We start from the raw sequence: 23792 nt of genomic DNA, 5'->3' as shown, positions 1-23792 counted from the left end.
CGGTGCATAAAAAAAACAACCTAACAAATTGCCACACTTTACACTAACAAAATAAAAAGCCACAGTGGCAAAGGAGAGCGATCATCACAGTGTTGTCCCAGCTGGTTAAAACTTGATCAATAGCTGTTAGGCTGAGAAACATCCAGGAGTAAACACTGATGCTTTGATTTCTCTGGTCGCTCTTCCCAGTACTGCTTCTCCAGGAATCGGAGGGATTTCCTTCATGAGAACCCATGCCTCCCTGTTTTTGCCCCGGCACAACTGCCCTCTCGTGTTGTAATCACTGTCCTGTGTCACTCAGAGTGGATTCGTACAGGTTCCAATGCACGGCATGGCGTTGGTGATAAATATACAAGGACAGGGAATATCAGAGAGCCGGTGTGAAGTCCTGGTGCTCGTGTCATTGGGAAATGCCCTTGGATCAAACAAGAAAGAAAGACAATTCAGAGGAGAACATCCCGAACACCTTGCATGGAATCAATATTGTAATCAATTATCAGCAAATTAAATGACTGTGAATGAATGTATTGTGTGAATGTATTGGACAGCATTCAACCTCTATCTGGATACGTCTCCTTGCTACAGAAGTGATGACCAGGTTGTGGTAGAGAGATCTGACCCTGAGGGCTTTTTGGTATTGGGTCCTTTAAGACATTCTCTATTGATATGTTTTCTTTTTTCTTCTACACGCACACACACCAGGGACACATTGGCAGAAATCAGTGAAACACATTTAAGACCTTACATTTGAATTATGAGCTATTGTTTTGTATTGCAGGATTTATTGGTTTGTTTGGCTAAAAGGCAGTCTTGGGAAGCAGTCCATGGAGTTACCGGACACGAGGGGAAGACTGCAAGGTGAAAGCGTAAATCTCAAGAGCGAGGGCTCCTCGCCCTTCCTCCGTGCGGTTTATGTTGCGCTCCTCGTCTTTCATCTCTTTTGTGTTAATTTGCTGTAGCTGGGTGAGACGGGTCAAGAAAAAACATTGCTAATGAAAACAAGTGAAAGGAAAGAAGGAAATAAATAATTAAAAGCATTTTAAAAGCATGAAAGAGATAATATTAATAATATATATTTTTTTTAGGATCAAATGTTCCCTGTGGGTCTGCAGTCCATAAAGAACCACCTAAACACGGGTTCAGTGAAACTATAAATCTTACCTGCCACTCTTTGAGATTTAAGAATGTTTGCGAAAACATGCAAAATGCACTTCATTTGATCTTTTAGTTTCTTCTGAAACATGCCAAAACTAAAGCCCTCCCAAAAAAGGTTGATTCTCAGACCGATGGACCTCTGACCCGGGAGCGTCTGCAGCTGATACTGTTCCATCCGTCGTGTCATCTGGAAAGAACCCCTGGCAGCCCTCTGTCTGACAACCATAAAACACATTTTGAAATGTGCAGCGGCATTCAAAATGCATCCAAGTTGGATCTGAGAAGTATTTTGATGGCAAAAGTGGTTTTAATGAAGCTCACGATCCAGTGCAGTCAGCAAACAAGGCGTTGTTTAAATATAAATATAAATATATATCACAAATTAATGTAGCAGGGAGTCTAGTGCCCCGCCAGCATGCTCTCTGTGTCTGGCCTAACAGTAACGGTGGGAGTGTTCGAACAAGAGGAGAACAATTGTGCTTTGTACAGCCCTCTCCACACGGCATCAATACAGCACACGTTATACTAAATATCTCTACACTCTCATTTCCATCCTGTACCCAGCTCTGTTCCCACCCCCCATCATTATCCCGACCCCCCGAGCCCGTGCCCAGCCGCAGTCTTCTCCTATTCCCATATCTACCCATAATCGTAACCCTGCTGAAGGGATTGAATCATGTTAATTAATCTGCTTTAATCCCTGAACCTCAGATGAGTGTTTAACAATTTCATAATTGAATGCAATAATTAATATTATGGGAATGATGGAATGGAGGAGGTCTCACTCCTTTGAACAAATTACCTCTGAAGAACTGGGTAGAGGGTCCAGTTTGGGCAGCAGAGTACTGATCCAAAAGCCCTGCACTTGAGTGGGGAAGCGATGCTGAAGAATGGCTTCCCTGTGCGTTTAAATTGGTAAAACTTGACCCACCTTTCGCAGGAAGTCGAGAGGTGGCTGAGGACGACTGCAACACAGACCGGAGTGTGTTCTTGAAAATATATATTTATTTTTTTAATTTCAAGAAAAGTTATTTTTTATGTCAAAGAGAGGCAGTGTTCAGGTTGTACCAGGAAACAGTGGACCCTCCTGGAGCTCGGAGTCCTGTGCCGTGATTTATAAAAGGACTCTTTCTAAAACTGGAACTGCTGCCACAACCCCCTCCACCCTTGTAGCTCTTTGGCAGGATTTTTTAATAATTTGCAATAAACGCCGAGAGCTGACACTGGTGCTCCTGTGCCCAGTTATAAGTGCTCAGGATGGCCCAGTGTGATGGGGAGTCACTGCCCTGTCCTTGCTGGTGAAGCCCACAGCAGATGGACGTTGGGCCCCCGAGGGCCTCGCAGGGAGTATAAACTGTTTGCAGAAAGATCAAGAGAAGTCAAGCAAGAGCACTAATTGTGTCAGCATTGTTAAGTTGCTCCAAAACCCGATCTCCTCTCAGTGTTGAACAGAAACATATTGAACTAGGGAGTGTGTGTGGCTGTAGATTGCATTTGTTGTTGTTGTTGTTGTCTCACAAAAAGCAGCACTTTAAGGTTGTATTTTATTTAGTACATCTACTCTAACTTGACATTCATGTTGTGGGTCGATGAAAACCAAACAAATGAGCGAATGAAGAGAAGCACTGAATGAAACAAAGAAAGTTAATGAATGAATGAATCAAAGAAAGGGAATGAATGAACAAAACAAAGTAAAAAACAAAAGTTCACTTTCGAATCGAAAGACAGCCATTACCGAATTGGGAAGAGCCTTCTGACCTGCCAATCAGTGAAAACATGTACCAAAGCTGCCCAATAGGGGCCCTGCTGGCAGGAGGAAGACCCGCCCCCAGCGTCTGTGAAAAGTCTCCTCCTGACTGCAGCTCCCTGCCATTTCTTCTTTCACCTTGCCAGTGATACTGCTTTTAGTCTTGCTTGCTTGCGTGCGTACTAAAAGTTGGAGAAGTGTACTCTCTTGCTCTCCGGAGTCAGATTATTTGGATAACTATCCACTTGCACTCTTCTGAGTTTTATCGCTACTTTTGGAGCTTTGCTTCTCTTCGGAGGTAAGTCTTCTGTCCCTCCATTGAGACCTGCTGTGCGATCATTACTTCCTGTACCATTTTTTCAAGTGAAGGAGAAGGAGTGAGAAAGCGACGCTACTCCAGCTTGAGCAGTCTCCTGTGGTTTCAGTTGGCTGGCCACCCCGCCCACTTCTCTTCTCATCTCCCGGTCAGGGAAATCCCCACATTGACTCGATCTCTGCCAACGGGAGTCTAAACCATTTCGGCACATCGAGAGCAACACGACCGACCTCCCGCAACATCAACAGCGCAGCTGCAGTTGTGGGTTTGGCCCCTGAAAGGCACTGCCTAATGTCTATGGGGCTGCCTGATAATGTCGTGGAAATGCTGCAGTCGGCCAGGGCCCCCTCCACCAGAGCCCAATATACTTATAAGTAGTCAGCCTTCCAGAACTGGTGTCTAGTCGGTGTTGTGCCCCATATCGACCATCCTGTGCTTCCTGCAACAGCTGCTAGAAGATGGGAAGTCTGCATCCATGTTGAAGATATATTTGGCTGCCATCTCAGCATGCCATGATAAGATTGACAATGTCTCCCCAGGAGCCCATTTCCTGGCAACCCAATTTCTAAAAGGTGTGAGACGTTTGAGATCAACAATAGAGGACACATTTCCAGACTGGGACTTGGAATTAGTTTTGAAAGGACTGAGTGCTGCTCCCTTTGGGTCCATTTCCATAATGTAGCTCCGCTTCCTCTCACTCAAGGCAGGCTTCCTTGTAGCGATAACATCGGCAAGGAGAATTTGTGAAATTCATGCCTTGTCTGAGGATAAGCAACGACAGAGTCACTCTGAGGACGAACCCGGCCTTCCTGCCCAAGGTCGTGTCGGGGGGTCCCCATAAACCAACCTGTTGTCCTGGAGTCTTTCCATCCCCCTCCACATACACTAGACGAGGACCGCAGACTACACACACTTTGTCCTGTCCGGGTTTTGAGGTGCTATATGTGGAGGACCGCGCAGAGCCGCAAATCTGACCAGCTGTTTGTCTGCTACGGGTCCACCACCAGAGGGAGGGCGGTTTCAAAACAGCGACTGGCGCACTGGGTGGTGGACAGCTCTGGTATAGTCTTCCCATTTGGTAATGGCTGTCTTTCGATTTGAAAGGGAACGATAGGTTATAATCATAACCCCAGTTCCCTGAAAAAGAAAGACAGCCATTACTCTTCAGAGGTCGCTCTGCCAGATGACCTTCCTGATGAAGAAATGGCAGGGAGCTGCAGTCAGGAGGAGACTTTTCACAGACGCTGGGGGCGGGTCTTTCTCCTGCCAGCAGGGCCCCTATTGGGCAGCTTTGGTACATGTTTTCACAGATTGGCAGATCACAAGGCTCTTCCCATTCGGTAATGGCTGCATTTCTTTTTCAGGGAACCGGGGTTATGATAGGTTATTATCGTTGCTGCTGCCTGCAATGTATAAAGCCTGTATAAAATATTAATTGGTTTCCGTCCTGAGCTTGTCTGTAGGGAACTGAATACCGGTCTAATGGTGCCCGTTAATCTCATAGGCTATAATTATATAAATTATTAAGGGATAATTTTAGTAGGCATTTACTGATCCATGTTTAGCACAGACACACCTTCCACTGCCTGGCATCGCTTTCAAATCAATATAAAAGCAATAAAGGATGATTCTTGGGATTCCATGGTCAGAGTGGGACCGGAACCCTCCTCTGATCCGGAGCGGCTGCTGCCTTCCCTCAGATGACATCGTTCGGGAAGATTTGCTCCGAGAGGTCCGGAGACGGTGCCGTGTCTGTTCCTCCATCGCTGCTCAGAGGGGTCTGCATGGTGGGCCGGGCTCTGGGTGCTGGATCCTGTACAGTGATGTCACAAAGCAGGGATGACTTTTGTTAATCCTTTTTTCTTTAAGATTTCCCTGAAGCTAAAGAGGGTTGGGTTCCATTGTGAACAGCAGGTGATTGTTTTATACAGGCTCTGTGCTGGGGGCACTTTTGGTTCTGTTTGCTGAGGTCTAAAGCGATTCCTGTAGGCTCTGTCAAAAACTCCTGACCCTCCTTCCCTGATGGCATTGGTTGGTTTTGCCCAGAAACACGTTGAACCAGTATTAGAACATAAGAACATAAGAAAGTGTCCAATCGAGAGGAGGACGTTCGCTCCATCATGCTCGTTTGGTGTCCATTAATAACTAAGTGATCCAAGGATCCTATCCAGTCTGTTTTTGAATGTTTCCAAATTGTCTCTTCAGCCACATCGCTGGGGAGTTTGTTCAGATTGTGATGCCTGTCTGTGTGAAGAAGTGTCTCCTGTTTTCTGTCTTGAATGCCTTGAAGCCCAATTTCCATTTGTGTCCCCGGGTGCGTGTGTCCCTTCTGATCTGGAAAAGCTCCTCTGGTTTGATGTGGTCGATGCCCCTCATGATTTTGAAGACTTGGATCAAGTCCCCACGTAGTCTCCTCTGTTCCAGGGTGAAAAGGTTCAGTTCCTCAGTCTCTCAGTAGGACATTCCCTTCAGACCTGGAATAAGTCTGGTTGCTCTCCTCTGAACTGCCTCTAGAGCAGCGATATCTTTCTTGAAGTGTGGAGCCCAGAACTGCTCACAGTATCCAGATGAGCTCTAACTAGTGCATTGTACAGTCTGAACATCACTGCCCTTGTGCTCAATTCTACACTTTTGACAATATACCCTAACATCCTGTTTGTCTTTTTTATTGCTTCCCCACATTGTTTGGATGGAGAAAGTGAGGAGTCCACATAGACTCCTAGGTCTTTCTCATGCAATACTTCATCTAGTTCTATTCCTCCCATAGTGTAATTATAGTGGACATTTTTGTTACCTGCCGAGATTGTATCTGCTGAGCCACCTATTTTAGTATCATCTGCAAATCTGACAAGTTTGCTAACTATCCCAGAGTCCAGATCATTAATATAGATTAGAAAAAGCAACTCCACTAACAACCTCACTCCAGTTAGAAGCGACTCCTCTAATCGACACCCTCTGTTTCCTAGACATCAACCAGTTCATAATCCATCTACTTATATTACCCTGAATGCCTACAGTTTCCAATTTGAGGATCAGTCTTTGGTGCGGAACCTTATCAAAAGCTTTTTGAAAATCTAAGTATATTATATCATATGCTTTAATGTATTACAAAGCCTCAGTAAAAAACTTATATATGTGTATCTATTTCTTTGTATATCAACTTGAGTGGTGTGATGGAAGCCCCATCTCTGTGCTAATCAAGCTTGTGTTTGCTGGCTGAAAGTGAAGAGAGAGAAGATCCCAGTGAAATCACTGCATGTCAGAGGTTCAGCTCCAATGGATTAACAGTGTAACTGTTGTCTGGACCTCACAGGCAGATGAGACCTGCAGACAGAGTGAGGACAACAGCTCTGGTCCCTCTCTGTGCTTTCAATCTGGATTTCAACAGTCACTGCAGTCTGAAGATTTGAGACACTGGAGCGCCTCTTGTGTAGCTGGGAGTCGCGCTCAGCAAATGGTTCATCTCTGAGAGGGATGTGATTGAAGACTCCACTTCTGCGCTGCAGTCACTCTGAACTACTATCTCTTGGCTCCACCGCAGTGTTTCCAACCAGGAGTTTTTGAATCTTCACTTCCTATAGGGATACAAAATTAATTAACCAGACCACTGACCCCACACTAAGCTGTGATATTGCACAGCGGCCACATGGAAGTACCTGATGCAGTGCACCATTGTAATGTATCAATAGGTTATTGGCCCAATATTCCAGACCCAATTCTGGCCAATGGCAAAATGTCAAACTAGCCCCCCACCCCCAAAAATAAAAAATGCTCCAATATCATCTCCATCTGCTGTGTATTGCACTGATGAGCTGAGAGCCCTGGAAATGAGCCATTAGCCGGTCTCTTGCAATGTGTGCGATGAGGCAGCCGGGCCTAACTGGACCCACAGCGTCCCAGGAGGCACCGCAGCTTAATTAAAAACAGCACAACCGGCATCCTGAGAGTTAATCGATGGAGCGGCTTCCCAGAATCACATTTTGTGACTGAAACCAACTTAATTAGACGCCCACAGGCACATGGCTGCTAATTGTATCTTCCCAAACCAAGCCAGTTGTTCAGGAAAAGCAATACAGGCGCCCATGTCTTCATTAATCTGCTTTTATACGAGGAGCTGTACTGAAGGTCAGAGAGACTTGAGGCTCTGTATTTTGTCCAAAATATGGCTGGATAAACTTCTCTCTCGTCTCTCACAGCAGTGGTTAAGGGTTGGTGTTTGAATCCAGTCAGTTTGCTTCTTTTTTCAAGCCTTCTGTAAAGTTTGAGAACCTTCCTCCAGAGGCGCTGCTTCAGTGCATCCTAATGGCTGCTGAGGCTCATAAACAGTTGAAATATCACCTCAGTTCTGCACTATCCTGTCAGTTTAACTTTGGGAAATATATTGAACAGCACAGCAGGAACATAAGCATAATCAGCGCTGTGTGTTGGCACTGCTTTGTCAACCCAAGAATTTCACTCTGTGGAAAGTCCTCGAGGCCTCATCCTGCGATGAATAAACTCTTACCGATGCAGGGAGAACATGTTTAAGCTGTAATTCTGTGTTGGGCTTTAGTCTGGTGATGGTGTCAGTCCTTTTCAGTCACAGGTGGGCTTTTGAAAATAAAGCCAAAGAGGGGTTTAGACTTGTGAGCCGAGTAGTATGAAATCTGATATCAACAATGACGTTCGGGTCTCTGTCTGGGAACAGAATGAAAGTTCACACATACTCCTGTTAGGACTGATAGACAGCATCAGACAAACCCGAGAGTCTGGGGGGAAACTGGGCTTCTGCTATGAGACAGTAATGTGAGTTTCATCTAAATGTTTTCTACATCAGTGTTTTGTAAATTTTTGGCAGCCTTTTTTTCACTCAAAGGCTGCCTTCCCAGTATCCAGCCCTGCTAGTGTCCTCCTGAAAGAAAGACACAGGAGCGAAAGACATATCCTGTCGTTGACTAGAAAATGATGATATTGGGACCCCCAGAGTTAATATAACGCGCTATACTATTTTGTCTAGTTGGCACACAGCGCCACTCACCCCACAGTGAGTTCGCTTCAGACACGACTGACTTCACTTCTTCAGTTTCTGTGGACGCCACACGGGCCCGGCGCCTCTTCAGAGAACGTAGCAGACATTCCCTCGGCTCCTTCTTAAACATTATTTTTTCCCCAGTGCCTCGTTAAGAAGGACATTCACCAGAATAATCTGCATTGCCCACATTGCCTGCCAATTTAGAGTCCCATGAGAAACCACAGAACTACAGAGCTGGCTGTTCAAAACTTTATCAGAGGCCCGCTGCTTTGTTCAGGGTGGATTTTTAGTATTTTATCAACAAAACACAGCCGTGTGCTGTGGCAAATTGCAAAAATCCAAAAATAATGCGATGAAAAAACGAGACTTATCAGTAAGTAGAAGAGTAATAACAATTAAGGGAAGCAATTAAGGCCGAGAATGAAGATTAAAGCAGCTTTTAATGCCTAGTTCCCACCATGGTGCTTCTCCAGCACGTTTCCTGTGGCTTTGGGACCGGAAAATTACACAGAAAAACCGCGGCTCTGGTGCTGACAGAAGCAGGGTTCCTTCACAGGCGCCTGGTGGGTTAAAGTGACAGCCCCTTCTTCTCCCCCCTGCAGGGCTGTCCAGCACCAGTCCGGTGCAGACGAGCCGCTCCACCCGCTGCCTGAGTCACAAGGATGGTCCGCGGCCGCTGCTGAAGCCTCCTGCCTCCCTCTGCTGGGCGTCCTGGGCATCTTCGCTGGCGGCGGGGGATGGAGTCTCTCCCGGTAGGCGGTGTGGGTCTTCAAACCCTCAGTACCATTAAAGTTTCCTGCTCTGTTTATTCCCAGAAAGAAACCAACACCATGTCATGGTAAAGTAGTGTGACACAGGTGTAGTCAGGTCCTGGTAGGGAAGATTTTAAGAGCCTTCTCCATTCTGTGACATCAGGAGTCACTGAGTGACGCAGGGATGAGAACATAAGAACATAAGAAAGTGTCCAATGGAGAGGAGGCCATTCGCCCCATCGTGCTCGTTTGGTGTCCATTAATAACTAAGTGATCAAGGATCCTATGCAGTCTGTTTTTGAATGATCCCAAATTGTCTCTTCAGCCACATCGCTGGGGAGTTTGTTCAGATTGTGACGCCTCTCTGTGTGAAGAAGTGTCTCCTGTTTTCTGTCTTGAATGTCTTGAACCCCACTGGCTTCTGCTGAAATCTGACTGCCCCCCCACCCCCAGCCAATCAAAAAATAAAAATAGTTTAATTCATAGTCAGTTTCCCATGTCTATATTCTGGACAATGTGGTGCGTTTTGCCAAAGTTTATTTTATTTATCTCATTTATTTGGCCATTTTTGTGTGTATACCGCCCGGCAAGAATCCAGGCGAGAGAGAGCACTTCTGAATTAAACACACTACGGCTGCGCGCTGCTCTCCACTGCGCATGCGCATTCGCACAGCCACACTACAGATCCATTTCAAGACAAGTCAGTTCATGGTAAGTTGATCATTTAAATACTCTTGCTGTGCTGAATTTTATTTCTGCTACAACATTGACAATTTGATAAATGGTGATATCTAAGATACGCTAGTTTTGGGTTACCATGCATCCAGTTTTTACCTGACTTTTTCGGTCCTTTAGTCTCCGTCCAGTCGGATTTTTTAATGATCTAAAAATGCGATGTGTCTGATCGAGCTGCAGCGCTGCAGGAGTGGAAGGGTCAAACTCGCACCCGGGACTGCAGCTCAGTGCTGGAAAAGGACGAGCAGACATGAACGATGACGTGTGAGGTGATCGTGTTCGCCTATATCAAGCCTTTCTGAACAACTATTGGTTGTTAATAAATGACTGGCATCTGTAAAGACTACAACAACCAATCAGGAAGGTTTTATTTCGTGGGGGCGTTAACAATCTGCAAAAGGAAAAGTCAGGTTGAGACGAGAAGGGAGTGTGAGAGAGAGGACAGTTTGACAGGCTGAGAAAAGTCGACTGAATAGAAAATCAACAGGATGTTTTAGAGATTTTCTTTGAAACAATGACAGCAGTGACAGCGTGGCTCCCAGCAGACTGGACATATTCTCACTCTTCCTAAAATCACTAGAGTTTAGCTGTTACTGTTTCTTCAGAGTTATATTTGTACTATATTACCTGTTAAAATGTATTTTCATATAATCACTTTATTCTGCAAAGTTAATAGTTGTATACACATTAATTTATTAACTAAAACAAACATGCAATTACTTTTTAGAAAAAAATAATACTAATCATTCATGTTATTTATTGTTTGTTATTTATTGTTATAAATTATGTTTTAGCTCACAAGTGTTTGTGAAGCATTTCTTGGTAAAGCATTTTAGCACCGTTTTGCCATACAACCATCTATCGAAGTGCTGTTTTTAATTGAACCAATTTTTATATATTTGCACTTTATATAATGTTACATAAGGGTCCAGGGATTGAATGATACACTCATTGAACTGTCATGAACTTATTGTTCAGACATTAATAAATGGATTTGTTTTTACATGCAAATATTTGTTTGAGGTCATAATACTCAATAATACACCTCCAGCCCCCCACCTTGTCCTCTTTACTGACAGTTCAATATGGCAACGCTAGCTGGCTCTGGATGTCTCAACTCATTATCAGTGGAGCAGCAACTTTAGCTTATGGGTTAAAAGAGGCTTCTTAATGTCCAGTGTTAAAGATGCATTCCAGTGATGTTGGGGGGCTGTGTACCCATTCTGTCCGATCAAGCATTTTCTTTCTATTTTTTATATAAAGGGGACCCTATTTTGTTCACTAATACCATGTCCTCTTGTGCTGAACACATGCTCAGGGGTTTGTCCATATTGAAGCACTTTTAGGGGTGAGGCGGGTGGAGAAGTTGTCTGTACTGTCTATCGGCAAGAAGGTATCACTGTTGTCTGTTGTATTAATGTCAATTTTAGAATAATTTTGTCACTAGCAAATTGTAGCAAAAATGGTGATACATTTTTCCTGGATTGTTATGAATAGCCCAGCTTATCCTTGTATTTTTTTTCAATCTTAACTTACAAACTGAGTTTTTAAAACCCATTTTACAAAACAATCTTCCCGGGGGAGCATACCCTCTGACCCCCCTAGCAGATGTAGTCCCCTATGTAATAACCATGGCCCCCTTATGGCTCCCCATTTTCAAAATCCTAGAATCGCCCCTGCCTCTATAAAGACCTATGGTCTATAATTCTCCGTTCCTTGTGCCTTGATGGTTTCTTATGTTTCCTTAATTGCATTTCTGAAGCTGCTTTTTTTAATTGCCTTATAAAATATGTATGTCCATGATAAATAATCCATGGCGTAAAAAGTATTGCTTAGAATAAAATTAGACTTTGTTTTTTACATATTCACGTTTAACTAGTTTTGGGTGAAATATTGTTTCAAGTCGATTTTTCTTTGTATTGCTTTCTGAAACATTATTCATTTTAATTTCCCATCAATTATGTGTTAACACAGACTAATGAGTGCACTTTATGCACCAGTTCTTATTCCTAATTTCATTAGCTGGTGTCGCGCGATGAAATGGAAAACTCTACTTTATTGATTCCAGTGGGATACGCATTGATGAAGTTATAATTATGAACAATAGCCACGAGAAGAAGTTTAAAGTGGGGATGAGCCCGGAGAAACTAATGAGCTTCGCACACTGCGGCGGATTTCATTTAACTCATCAAAGGGTTTGTTTAAGATGTAATTGAATAAATATTGCACACTTCCAGTTAAAGCCCAGCGATTGATTGTGGCACTAGAGATTAGTCGAAGTCATTAATAAAAAACAGCACTTAAATGGGATCATTCAGACTCGGATATGTAAGACGAGGAGGAGGAGGAGAATGAAACTCTGATTATTATTTCGGTCATTTTTTTATTAACGCAGAGCGTGGCTTTGTCGCGAGTTTAAGAGATTTCTGGTGGGCTTGTGTTGTGTGTGGGTGTGTTGGTGGGCCTTGTCCGTCAAGAAACTCCAGCTTTCTTTTCTTTGGCTGATGGGGAATGTCCCGGCAGTTTCAGTTTGACCCGGTGTCCTGGTACCTCTGCTCAACGTGCCAGTGGTTTCATTTGAAGGTCGTTCCTGAATGCTATTGCAGGGAGCAACAAAGTACTTCAGGAAGGCCTGCTTCAGCTTTTGCTGACACTTTGCTTTTATATTAATCACCTCTTTGATTGAGACGCTTCCTTCCAACCAGATCTAACCATGACTCGGGTTTCAGTCGGAGAAATACAGGCCTGTAAATTGCCTGAAGTTGAGACAGGTATGTCGAGAGACAGTTCGATGTGTCGTTTTGAACTCGGTCACTGTGCGGCGAACTTGCATTTTGACGCGAACACTTCCCGAGCCCCCTCTTGCCGCCAGCCCCGGTTGAGGTGCTGGGGATTGGCCGTTTGTGAAGCCACAGATCTAGCGCTACAGCCCTGATGGCGAGTCTCTGTGTTGTGGCACACAGATGAACGCAGAGACGTGACTGGGCTCCTCAGCAGGTTTCACGTCCCAGAGCGCCATGTCCTCCACGCTGAAGCTGCGTCTGTCCTCTGCTGGCAGCTGTTGTGTTTCACCTGCCATGTGTGCATTAAACCTGCACCTGCTCTGTGCGTGTTTTCCCGTGTTCACTTCCCACAATGCAACGGGGTTGTGGGACTCCCTCTTCAATGCAATGTTTTTACAGACTGACATACTGTGGTTTTTATGATCTGAAACAAGCATTTATATACACACACCCTGTCACTCACATGAATAAAGTTATATTCAGCAAAGCAAGACTTTCAAACTCCGCATCCTGGGGGTGCAGCAGCGTTATCCGTCCACTAGAGGACACTGTCTGTCTTTTTCACTCCCAGCTCTCTGCAGGACTGTCACTTGACCTAAATTCGATCAGCATCCAGGCTTTTCTCAAGCAGGAGAACAAACAAACACACTCTCAAACACACACACACACATACACATTATGGGGAAAAAAAAATCGAATGGTTGTTTTTTAAGTGACTGCAGCTGACCTAGTTCTGGTCACAGCCCGGTCTGCGCAGCGTCTTGTACAGTTGAAGACAGTTTTACACCAGCGTACTATTAATACTGTGGAAGTGGGAAGATGATAGATGAGCCGCAGGCAGGAAGGAAGCAGATGGTCCTGACAGAACAGACGAAGACACACCAGCCATGTCCCCCACCCCCCACCCGAGATCGCACAGAAACACAGAGCACAGTCTCGAAACTGCACAGCGACTCCACGACAGAGTCAATATTTATATTGTTCTGAACCGCAAAAAAAACAAGACAGTCTCTGTGATGGAACAGGGACAAGAGGGAGAGATTATTACCTCGTCACGGTTCTTCGGGGCCTTGTTATAATTGTTTCTGTTTATTAAAGCTGATTTATAGTGTTTATTGTTTTTTGTCCATCTTTCTCTCAAAAACGCTGGGTTTATTTTGATAAATAAATTCACAGAGGGAGTTGGTCCCTTGAAACTTTCTCTGAAGGCTTCAAACGAGGTCTGTGTGGGTCACAAAGCCGGTGAAATCTTCTTTCTCTTCGGAAGAACCGAAACAGAGAATAGTGTCCTTATCAGGCAGAGCAGTGAGCTGGTAGTTATCTGGTGGCATCGGCAGCCTTTAGACATGTTTTATAACGGCATTAGAGCCACAGATAGTGCTGGTGCAGCACAATCGTAATGGAACCGTCTGTCAGCTGAGTTCGGGTTCTGAAACTGACTGTAAGATGTGAAAATGAGAATTGCAGCGTCTGGGGAGGAAATGGCTGCAGCTCAAAGGAGGAAAGCAAGTCTAATCCAGAATTATCTTGAGGCTTTGGACGATATATAGTGATGCCGTGCCGGGCGTCGTGGTACGATAACGCCTCAAATTGCCCTGCGCCCCCCAGGTCTCAGGTGGGGGTATATTACTTGAGGGAGCACCTGATTGGCTGTTCCCTCCATGACTGGATCCCCTCCTCAGTAAAACAGGAAGCTTCGCTTGAAGTGAATTTAAGGTTCCTGCAGTCTGACTTAATCCAGTTAATTTGAGCAATATAATCACGCTGTCTCTGTCTTTAAGAGCACATCCTCACCTTGTGGGGGGGGCAGACTTTCAGCTGTAGTTACTGAACTCTGACACAATTTACCAGATTTACCAGATTTACCACAACATCTTCCAGCCCGACCTTCACCCATATTGGTTGTGTTGGAGAATCCCTGAGATCACCCATCACTGTGGTCCCAGAGACGGACACAACACAGGAGCCTGGAGTAGAGAAATGGCGTTTTGTGTGGAATTAATTCAAGTAAATACAAGTAGACCCACCTTGCTGCTATGATTGTATTTAATCACTACATAATAACAGCCTGGCCCAAAGCATCTACACAACACCACAATACCATTGACACGTCAGTGCCCTCGGACAACAAACGCACAGCTTGTCTCGAAGGCACTGACGCAACTCGGACTGTGCTGGCTCAGCTTCAACGCAGGCGCTGTATGCTTTCTATTATTGTCCTTGTGAGGATCTGTCTAGTTTCTCTATTTCCTCAGGCCTCTAATTAGCTGAGGAAAGGTAAAGGACCTGTTTCACTTGTGCAGCAGTGTTCATGTCACAATTGGATGATTAAATACTGCGGTTAAAATAAGGTGACTCTGCCCAGCATTTCCACGTGTCATTTTGGTGATTCAGTTTGAGATAACCAATAGGAGATATAGCACATCAAAACGTTAACAATCACAGTGATGTTAGGGTTCAGAAGTTAATACCATCACATCATAAAGTAGCAAAACACAGGCTGAGTTGTGTTGCCAATCAAAATGTATTATACTTGTAACACAGACTCTGCAACAGTCATAACAGATGTGTGTTCATCAGGAGTCACGCTGACTCTTATCATAAGAACATAAGAAAATGTCCAACCGAGAGGAGCCCATTCACCCCATCGTGCTCGTTTGGTGTCCATTAATAACTAAGTGATCAAGGATCCTATCCAGTCTATTTTTAAATGTTCCCAAATTGTCTCTTCAGCCGCATCGCTGGGGAGTTTGTTCAGATTGTGACGCCTCTCTGTGTGAAGAAGTGTCTCCTGTTTTCTGTCTTGAATGCCTTGAAGCCCAATTTCCATTTGTGTCCCCGGGTGCGTGTGTCCCTGCTGATCTGGAAAAGCTCCTCTGGTTTGATGTGGTCGATGCCGTTCATGATTTTGAAGACTTGGATCAAGTCCCCACGTAGTCTCCTCTGTTCCAGGGTGAAAAGGTTCAGTTCCTCAGTCTTTCAGTAGGACATTCCCTTCAGACCTGGAATAAGTCTGGTTGCTCTCCTCTGAACTCCCTCTAGAGCAGCGATATCTTTCAGAATTGAAACCATGACTGACATGTTACCAATCCAGTTTTTTTTACTCCTGATAGGAAATCTACACCTTATCAATACATAAATATTTATTATCATTCATGTGGGATTATGATTAATCCAAGTAAAATAAACAGTAACTTTGCAGCATGTCAGCCGGCAAGAAACACAAAATAAATAGCCTGACACACGTGAACAGATATATGATTAGCCTTTATGCATTATTTAGCAAATGTTTATACCACAAATCTACGTTTATTGAGTTTCTACTAGGTGGGTTGGAATCCCCACTCGGTTCGGGGTCTAGTTTAGGTTGGGCTGGTGTTATACTGAGAGGGACCAAGGTGTAGATAAAGCCAAACTCCAGGATGGTGGGGTTGAGCTTTTTCTTAATGAAGTGAGTAACAGATCCCTGTCCCTCACCACGCCCCCCTGGTTCACTCTTTACACACACTTTGAATAACGGCTCATTACTCTCCCTCTCAGCTGTCCTCCAGAGGGTTAATTAAACCGTGTTTTTCTCCTCTCTCTCCCTTTTCTTAATGAACAGGATGCACGCACTGTGCCCGTGTCTGTGGCGTGTTGTTGTGAGGTGCGTGGCAGTGTCATTTCCGTGTGCAGGCTGGCAAAAACATCCCCTGAAACCTGAGCGTAAAAATAGCAAATCCGCCGATATCCCTGATTAGCGCGGGTGGCGATGGAGGCTCTAATGGTCTCCTGTGAACCGGTGCCAGGAGTGAATCGAACCTGCTGTTTGTTTTGTGCTTATTGTGCAATTAAATTAAAATCTCCCATCCAGACACCACAGTAACACAGGACTTCTGGTTATGATGATTGTTATGACGATGATTATTACCTTTTATTTTGTCATCTTTATGACCTCTGTGAACTCATAGCAGTTCAATTTAATCATTTTTAAGAGTGTTCTACTTTGGCAAATGCACCTCTGTCTGCCAGGGACACACGCACCTGGGGACACAAATGGAAATTGGGCTTCAAGGCATTCAAGACAGAAAACAGGAGACACTTCTTCACACAGAGAGGCGTCACAATCTGAACTCCCCAGCGATGTGGCTGATGAGACAATTTGTACCTCCTCTCGTTTGTAAACTTTCTTATGTTCTTATGTTCTGTGAAGAGTGAAGTCATGGCACAGTATGGAAAGCCACCATGGAAATGAGGAAAAACACCAGAGGTATGAGATAGTTGGTTAGTCATAGTAGTAGTTGTTGTTGTTGTTGTTGTATTAAGCTTCGGCAGTAGGGTTTGCGCCTGTGACAGTGGGTGAGTCAGTATAAACATAACACTGCCCTGCAGATGTGGCGTGTCAGACCTTCATTAGCGCGTCTCCAGAGCACGGCCGTGAGCCAAGTCACACCTGAGCCCAACCACCTCTGCGCCGTGCTGGCTGTGGGTCCGTCTCAGCATCTTCCCACAGCCAGGCAAACTCCTCCCCAGTGGGGTCTGGATATCGAGATGTTCGGTGGAAGCCTGAGAGCCCATGTTCTGCGCCCTCTCCTGGGGTTCAGTCTATTTTGTGGCTGGTTTTGTGAGGCAGAGGAGGACCCCCACGCAACGCTGGAAGACCCGCTTTCAACACAAAACTGCTGACAAAACTGCTGACAGCCTCAACTGTGTTTTCAGGATTTTCATACTTCAATTAGAGATGTATTAACTTTTCCCCTCCATATATCAAACGAGAAGCTCCCCAAAGCCCTCTTTTCAGGAGTGAACTCTTGGCAATTATTTCAAAGATCTCTCAATGGGAAAAACACAAGCTTGGAGGAGTTGAATTAAACAGCTCAGTGAATCAAAGAGCACATGGTTCGTGTTCACAGCCTTTTGGTTCTTGTCAACCTCGCCTTCCTCTCAGTGTCTCGACCTGCATGGAAGTGAAAACAGTGAAACAGAAAGTATTTAAGCCACTGGAAAATAAATAAATATGCTGCGGTTTACAGGTCAGAAATACTTTCACATCATATAGAAAGATAAAGCAAAAGCTTGACAAAATGCATCCATACATGATGTATTTTCACCTCTGCAAACAATTGTGTTGTAATAGGTGTGCAATCATTCACACAAACCAGTAAATATATAGATTAACTTGATATTTCTGTCCTATATATATCTGTGGGTTATAAGCACCAAAATAAATGTGTCCCTTACCAATATTGTCCAAAATGAACAGCTATTGAACTCGGAATTGAAATGTAAAAGGTACAACCTCTGGGGAGGTCCATCTGAATCCCCGTCCTAAAGCTTGTGTGTTGAGACCTTTAGGGCTCACTCATATGGGAAAGGCATCACAGTGTATCGGAGTGACACGGAGGGGTTAATGATAATCTAATCGCAAACGACAGCATGGGAAAGAAAACATGACATTTTATCAGTGAGAATGCTCTTCTGCTGTGCTGGAGCAAAAGCCTATAAATATCCCATGAAACGGCATTTAAAATTAAAGGCTTTTTTATGGAATTGGTTGACATGGTGTTGCGAAGGAAGAGGTTTTAGGCTGCAAGGGGGAAAAAGGAGTAAATTATTAATCGCTTCAGATCACGGTTTAAAAATTCTGGTAACGCTTTAGATGGTGTGGCCCAGTTTAATATTAAATAGATATTCAATTGATAATCAATTAACATTCCACTACTTGATCATGATAGACCAATGGAATTTTAATGAAATTCTATATATACCAAAAATGATATCAAAGATTGCCCCAATTGTTTCTTGTAAACTGGATTATGGGTTTAATCTGCACATTTTTGTAACACGGATGTTTTTGGTGTGGATACATATTACATTAACATCTATTGATCATTATTTATCAAGTAGTTAAATATTAACAGATTATCCAATGAATATGGATTGAACATTAAATTGGGCCACGCCATCTACAGCATTACCATAACTGACAGTTTCATTTAATTTAACTTCTTTAAAGCCAAAGAAGAGATGCAACAACCTATGCGGCATCTGTCAGCTCGGAGACAACGACAACAATCAACTGTGTGTGTGTGTGAATTGTGTGTGTGTTCAGTATAGTCTGTAGCTGTAAAACAGAGAAAAGTCTTTGTTGATTTAGTTTCCAGTGAAGCCGTGCTGCCCTCCGTCCGCTCGGGAAGTCAGTGTCCTGTCCAGGGCTGATTTAACGAGCAGCCTGTGGGAAGCTTTTTGAAAGGACGCGTTAATCACAGGCCTCGGTGTTGGACAGCAGCTATGACAGGGACAAGGCGGCCGCTGGAGAGCTTTCAAAGATGATGAAAGAGCATCCCGAAATAAAGTAAACCCACATGCGGCTCTCGCAGCAATACTTCTGCATGTAGCTCAGCTTTATTCTCCTGTAGACCCATCATTCTAATGCCCTTCATTGATTACAGAGGTTTTATCTCCCCTGAGCCGCTCTGCAATTTGATATTTGATGTCGGTGGCATTATCCCACTCCCCCGCCACACGGCTCTGCTGAAGTATCATACAGTACCATGAAAAGCCATTACTCTTAGGCGAGGGCGCGGAGGTTGGCCGATCATCGAGACTGGCAGACCCTAGGCACCGATGCCCATGTTCTTAAGTGTATTTGGTCACATCACGATCTGCATTGCTGTAGTTCTGTTTAGCGGTCACCCTGCACCTTCCTAATTGGTTGCAGTGTAGGATGAATGTAGTCCCCCCCCCCTCGGTGGCTCATGCAGTTTATCAATATCGTGCCCAGCAGCTCTAATTGAAATTTAAGTCACTCTTTTAATTGCAAAACAGCAATTTTTTAACAGAGCCAATAAAATAGCAGAATTAATTGGTCTACTTCTTCTTTTCTCTCTCAGAAGTTTAGTTTAGCCATTATAGGCCACGGACGACAGTAATGAATGCCGCCGCCTCCCTGTGCTTCCCCTGAACCAGTTCTCCTCGCCTGCTGTCTTTCTCTCTGTGGGGAGGGAGTTTGAGCAGAGAGGACGGAGCCATCTCCAGTGTGGACAGACACAGAGACTCTCACACGTCCTGCACTCCTTCAATCGAACTGGATTCTTTCTAAGATTTTGTTTGATAATTTTTTATCAAAAGGTTCACACCCTTGTGTTCAGCTCCCTGCCCTTTTAAAATGAGCAGTCCTGACACAGAGAGGCTGCGGTTATATTGTCATGTAACCGCTGGCACGGACATCACTGAAGGAAAGCTGGATGATTTCCCTCTTAGTTTGGGGAGATCAGTGTAAAGCAGCAGGACTCTGTGTACCTTTCTTATCTCTCAGGGGGGAAAAACAAACTAGCTGAGTAATGTTTTTGCATGTTTGGGCCATTGCACTCCTCTTTCATTATGCATATTGTACACTGCTGCCACTTGTTGACATTAGCGTCTGGCTCGGCGACAACAGCACCTTGACAGGGGCTTCGCCTTGCTCTGCTCCCCCCTGAGATTCTCGCCATGATCTCTGATTCAACAATTGATTCTCTCTCTGTGGTGTATGTGTGTTGATAATTATGGGTGTGATAATAAGGTGCAATTAACATTGAAACAAGTAGACAATTTGTTTTCCATAGCTTTTGCTGATTCATTTTAATTAACTTTTCTTTTTTCAAGTTGCCAGCGTGTGAGTCTTGGGCAGAGTCTCTACATACCGCAGCACTGTTGCACAATAGTTGTGCAGCTGAAGCAGCTGGGTCTACACAGCCTACACAGGGGAGTGGGATAATGCCACAGAGTGTTACATTTTAATCTGAAGACTGTCTGCAGGGATTACAGTGCATGATCTAATATGGGTGTTTATGTATAAAACTGTCTCAGTAATGGTGTATAATATGGTATATAGTATTGGGCAACACATTACATGAAAGTGGTTTTATAGATTTGAGATGGAAGGGGAGAGAAGAGGTTTGACATGAGACATCCTAGAACTTTCTGTCCTCCCTAAATCTATCTCAAAGTTTTAGTGTCAGTGGAAGGTAGATTGCAGTGCACAAAGTGTCTGTTGTGTTGTGGTGGAAAAGGGTCTGGTGTTTTTTGCACTTCAGGGCCACCATAGATAATGGTAAAGATCAAGCCTAAGACATTGCTATAAACTGATTATAAACAGTAGACACGCCACTACACAAAAGATGAACACAAAACTTGATTGAGCTTAAATACGAATGGTATATGACCTTGTTCATTTATTACCGCAGTAATCAGTAGGACAGAAATAGCAGTTATTAAATACCCGTATATATCCTGCAGTCCGGTGTGAAACTCGACCAGACAGCTGGTTGAGGCTTTTTTGCCCCCTGCGCTGCGCACTTGTCGGGCGGGGATGCTACCGCCGGCGGCCGCGGAGGGGAGACGTTGCTGCTGGACCAACCTGACTCTGTTGTTATGACAACTGCGCCGAGCACTGCGGGTCTGCGCATCCCTCTCACAGCGCCGTGTTGAGCACTGCGGGTCTGCGCATCCCTCTCACAGCGCCGTGTTGAGCACTGCGGGTCTGCGCATCCCTCTCACAGCGCCGTGTTGAGCACTGCGGGTCTGCGCATCCCTCTCACAGCGCCGTGTTGAGCACTGCGGGTCTGCGCATCCCTCACACAGCGCCGGCGATGGCACGGAGAGGCACGGGCACCGGGATCGCTGCGGTCCTCTCGATTTGGGTAAATAAGGATTATTATTAATCGGGAAAGAAAAGTAACGCCACCATGGTGCACCACTCCGGGTCTATCCAGTCCTTCAAACAACAAAAGGGTCAGTCCTTCTTCTCTGTCTTCTTTCTCTTTTTCTACTTCTGCTTATTATTATTATTATTATTATTATTATTATTATTATTATTATTATTATTATTATTATTATATTAGTAGTACATATTTAGTTTTGCTGTATGTGTGTATTTATCGTTATTTTGTTGCCGGTTCTGATTGCTCGCCAGTCTGTGGATGCTTGCAGACCTGGTCCATGCTGGTTCCTGCAGTTTGGGACTTTCTGTTTGCCTGTGCATTTCGCTGAAACTAACCCCGAACTTGGTGCCGCACAGCCCTGAGCTGCACCGGCTTTATATAGGAATTATATGGATTAAATCATGATTGGTTGCTCATATATTCCAGGACCTTTTCGATTTCTTACTCATTGCATCAACCGAAGGTACCATCGCAGCAAATGCAACTTTCCCGTCTTTTATTATTTTTGTCGTATTTAAATAATGTTTTACATAATTATATTTATACCGATTATTATAACTAGTGTTATTATGTACCAGAGGAGCAACTATTAATTTCATTTCTGATATATTATGAAATGTTGACATAAATGTAATTTACATTGCAGTTAACCAATTTCATTCATTGCAAACAATGTAACAATAATTGACTAAATAGTGTCATTATACTTGATTTGTTTTGCTTGTTTTCCTTTTCTTTTCCTGTTTTCTACTCATCTATGCATCTTTTCTCTTCTTCTGATTAATTCACAATCAACCTAATCATGGTGTACAGAAAGTAAGGTGCAGAACGATTAACAAAGATATTATTAGAACTGTGGAGGAATTATATAGTGTGTCTAGAAGCACAGCAAGGCTTTTTATTATTGTCATTCGTCTGCATGTGAGAACAGGTGAGAATATGTGAGTCCTGCTCTGTTGCAAGACCCTTATTGGTAGAAGACTTATTAGTCTTCCATTCTGAGGGGTTCCAACATCCGTAGGCAACAGGGACAGGGGAGTTCATAAAGGACAGGGGAGGCATTTGTGGGGGACGGGCCGTTCGTATGGCACAGGGCAGTGGCATAATTCATAAGGGACATGGGGTCTTCGTAGAGGATGGGGAATTTGTAATGGACAGGGGGGCATTTGTATGGGATGGGTGCATTCATATAGGACGGGGATCGGTTACACAGTACAGGGAGCATTCAAAGGGGCAGGGGGGTCGTTCGTAGAGGATGGGGCATTTGTAGGGGACATGTTGTTCGAAGGGGACATGAGTGCAGTCTTTGGCCCATATACTATACTATACTTGTTTATTATGTTACAACACCAACGACTGGTTTGATACTATACTTTACAATATTATTACCATACCACACACCACTACCATATTATACCATGATTGTACCATGTTCTTATTGTGATCTTATCCCATTTCTACCATTGGTTCTACCATGATTGTACCATATTTAACCATATTTCTTACCTTCAGACTCATTAAATTCTAGTTTACCATGAGATCATAACTACTGCAGTTGGTCCCTTTGTTGATATGCTTTCAAAACTGTAACACAATTTTTGTTGTTTGAAAGACATGCAGGTTTTAAAAGCCTCTTTGTGCTGCAGAGTTCTTTGCGTTGTTGAATTGTCGTTGCGTTGCGTGAGCTGCACCTCACTTCAATAGGAGTCGAAAAAACCATGCTGCACAATTATAAATGACCGTATGGTAAGAGGTTTTCTGGAATGGCCTGAGTAAAGTACATCTGCCCTGCAGTAGGATTCTTTCTAAAACGAGAGTGATTTTAACAACTTAATTTTATTTTTTATGAAGCAGCAGCAGAAGGAGGAGGAGAAGGAGTCGCTCCTCCGGCAGCTGCTCATGTTTTTTTCATTGTTCCCGGCACAGACGGGCAGAACCTTTCAAATCTTAAGCTTCTTCAGCTCACACTCCTCTTGCAAGAGTCGATAAAGCACCCCGCCTGTCTCTTATTTCTGATGCTGGGGGCTGGGGATGAGAAAGGAAAGGGTCCTTCCCAGTAGAGCAGCATTCTGTCTGGGGGATGTGGGGGTGTGTTAGCTGGGGGGTCAGTTAGTTTGTGAATCTTTGGGCCTCTTGGGCTTCGGTGTGAACGTCAGTGGGTTGACCCGGTCGCTTGCATGTGCAGAGAAGGACACACAACGGGAGCCAGTGGGGCGGTGGGGCACTAGGGGAACTTTTGCAAGTCTGTTCTCCCCCTGGGCTGAGAGGTCTGAATCCTCAACTGACTGGGAGATGGAAACAAAATAAAATAAACTCTGGTCACAAACAGAAAGACACCAGAACACTCCCTCGACGTCCTCCTTGCCCGTGAACGTCAGCTGCGTAAATGTATTGAAAGGTGGATCGATCCTAGCTCATATATATGGAATCCTCAACCGCCAGACTCCTTGGAAACATTACGACAAGCGATCCTAATTGCTTCTGATTTGGGCTTTCTTTTGTTGTCTGCCTTGTAACGAGCACCCTTATTGCTTTATGAATCAATACCTGAATATAAGCTGGGCTCTGGGTTCCAAGGAAAAGTCACTGTGGCATCCATACAGGGCTCT

General features: G+C 44.3%; 1 protein-coding gene across 1 annotated transcript in view; it reads left to right on the top strand.

Moving 5' to 3' along the window:
• The window catches only part of ano3 (anoctamin 3), a 92905-nt gene that overhangs the window by 4875 nt on the left and 64238 nt on the right, over window positions 1-23792 (top strand). The window contains exon 2 of the mRNA XM_066700790.1: window positions 8832-8981. Coding sequence (XP_066556887.1) covers window positions 8832-8981 — 150 coding nt within the window. The remainder of the gene's footprint in view (window positions 1-8831; window positions 8982-23792) is intronic.

This window comes from Amia ocellicauda, chromosome 4 (assembly GCF_036373705.1).
Source record: "Amia ocellicauda isolate fAmiCal2 chromosome 4, fAmiCal2.hap1, whole genome shotgun sequence".
Lineage (NCBI taxonomy): Eukaryota > Metazoa > Chordata > Actinopteri > Amiiformes > Amiidae > Amia > Amia ocellicauda.
This window is presented reverse-complemented; position numbering and strand designations above follow the sequence as displayed.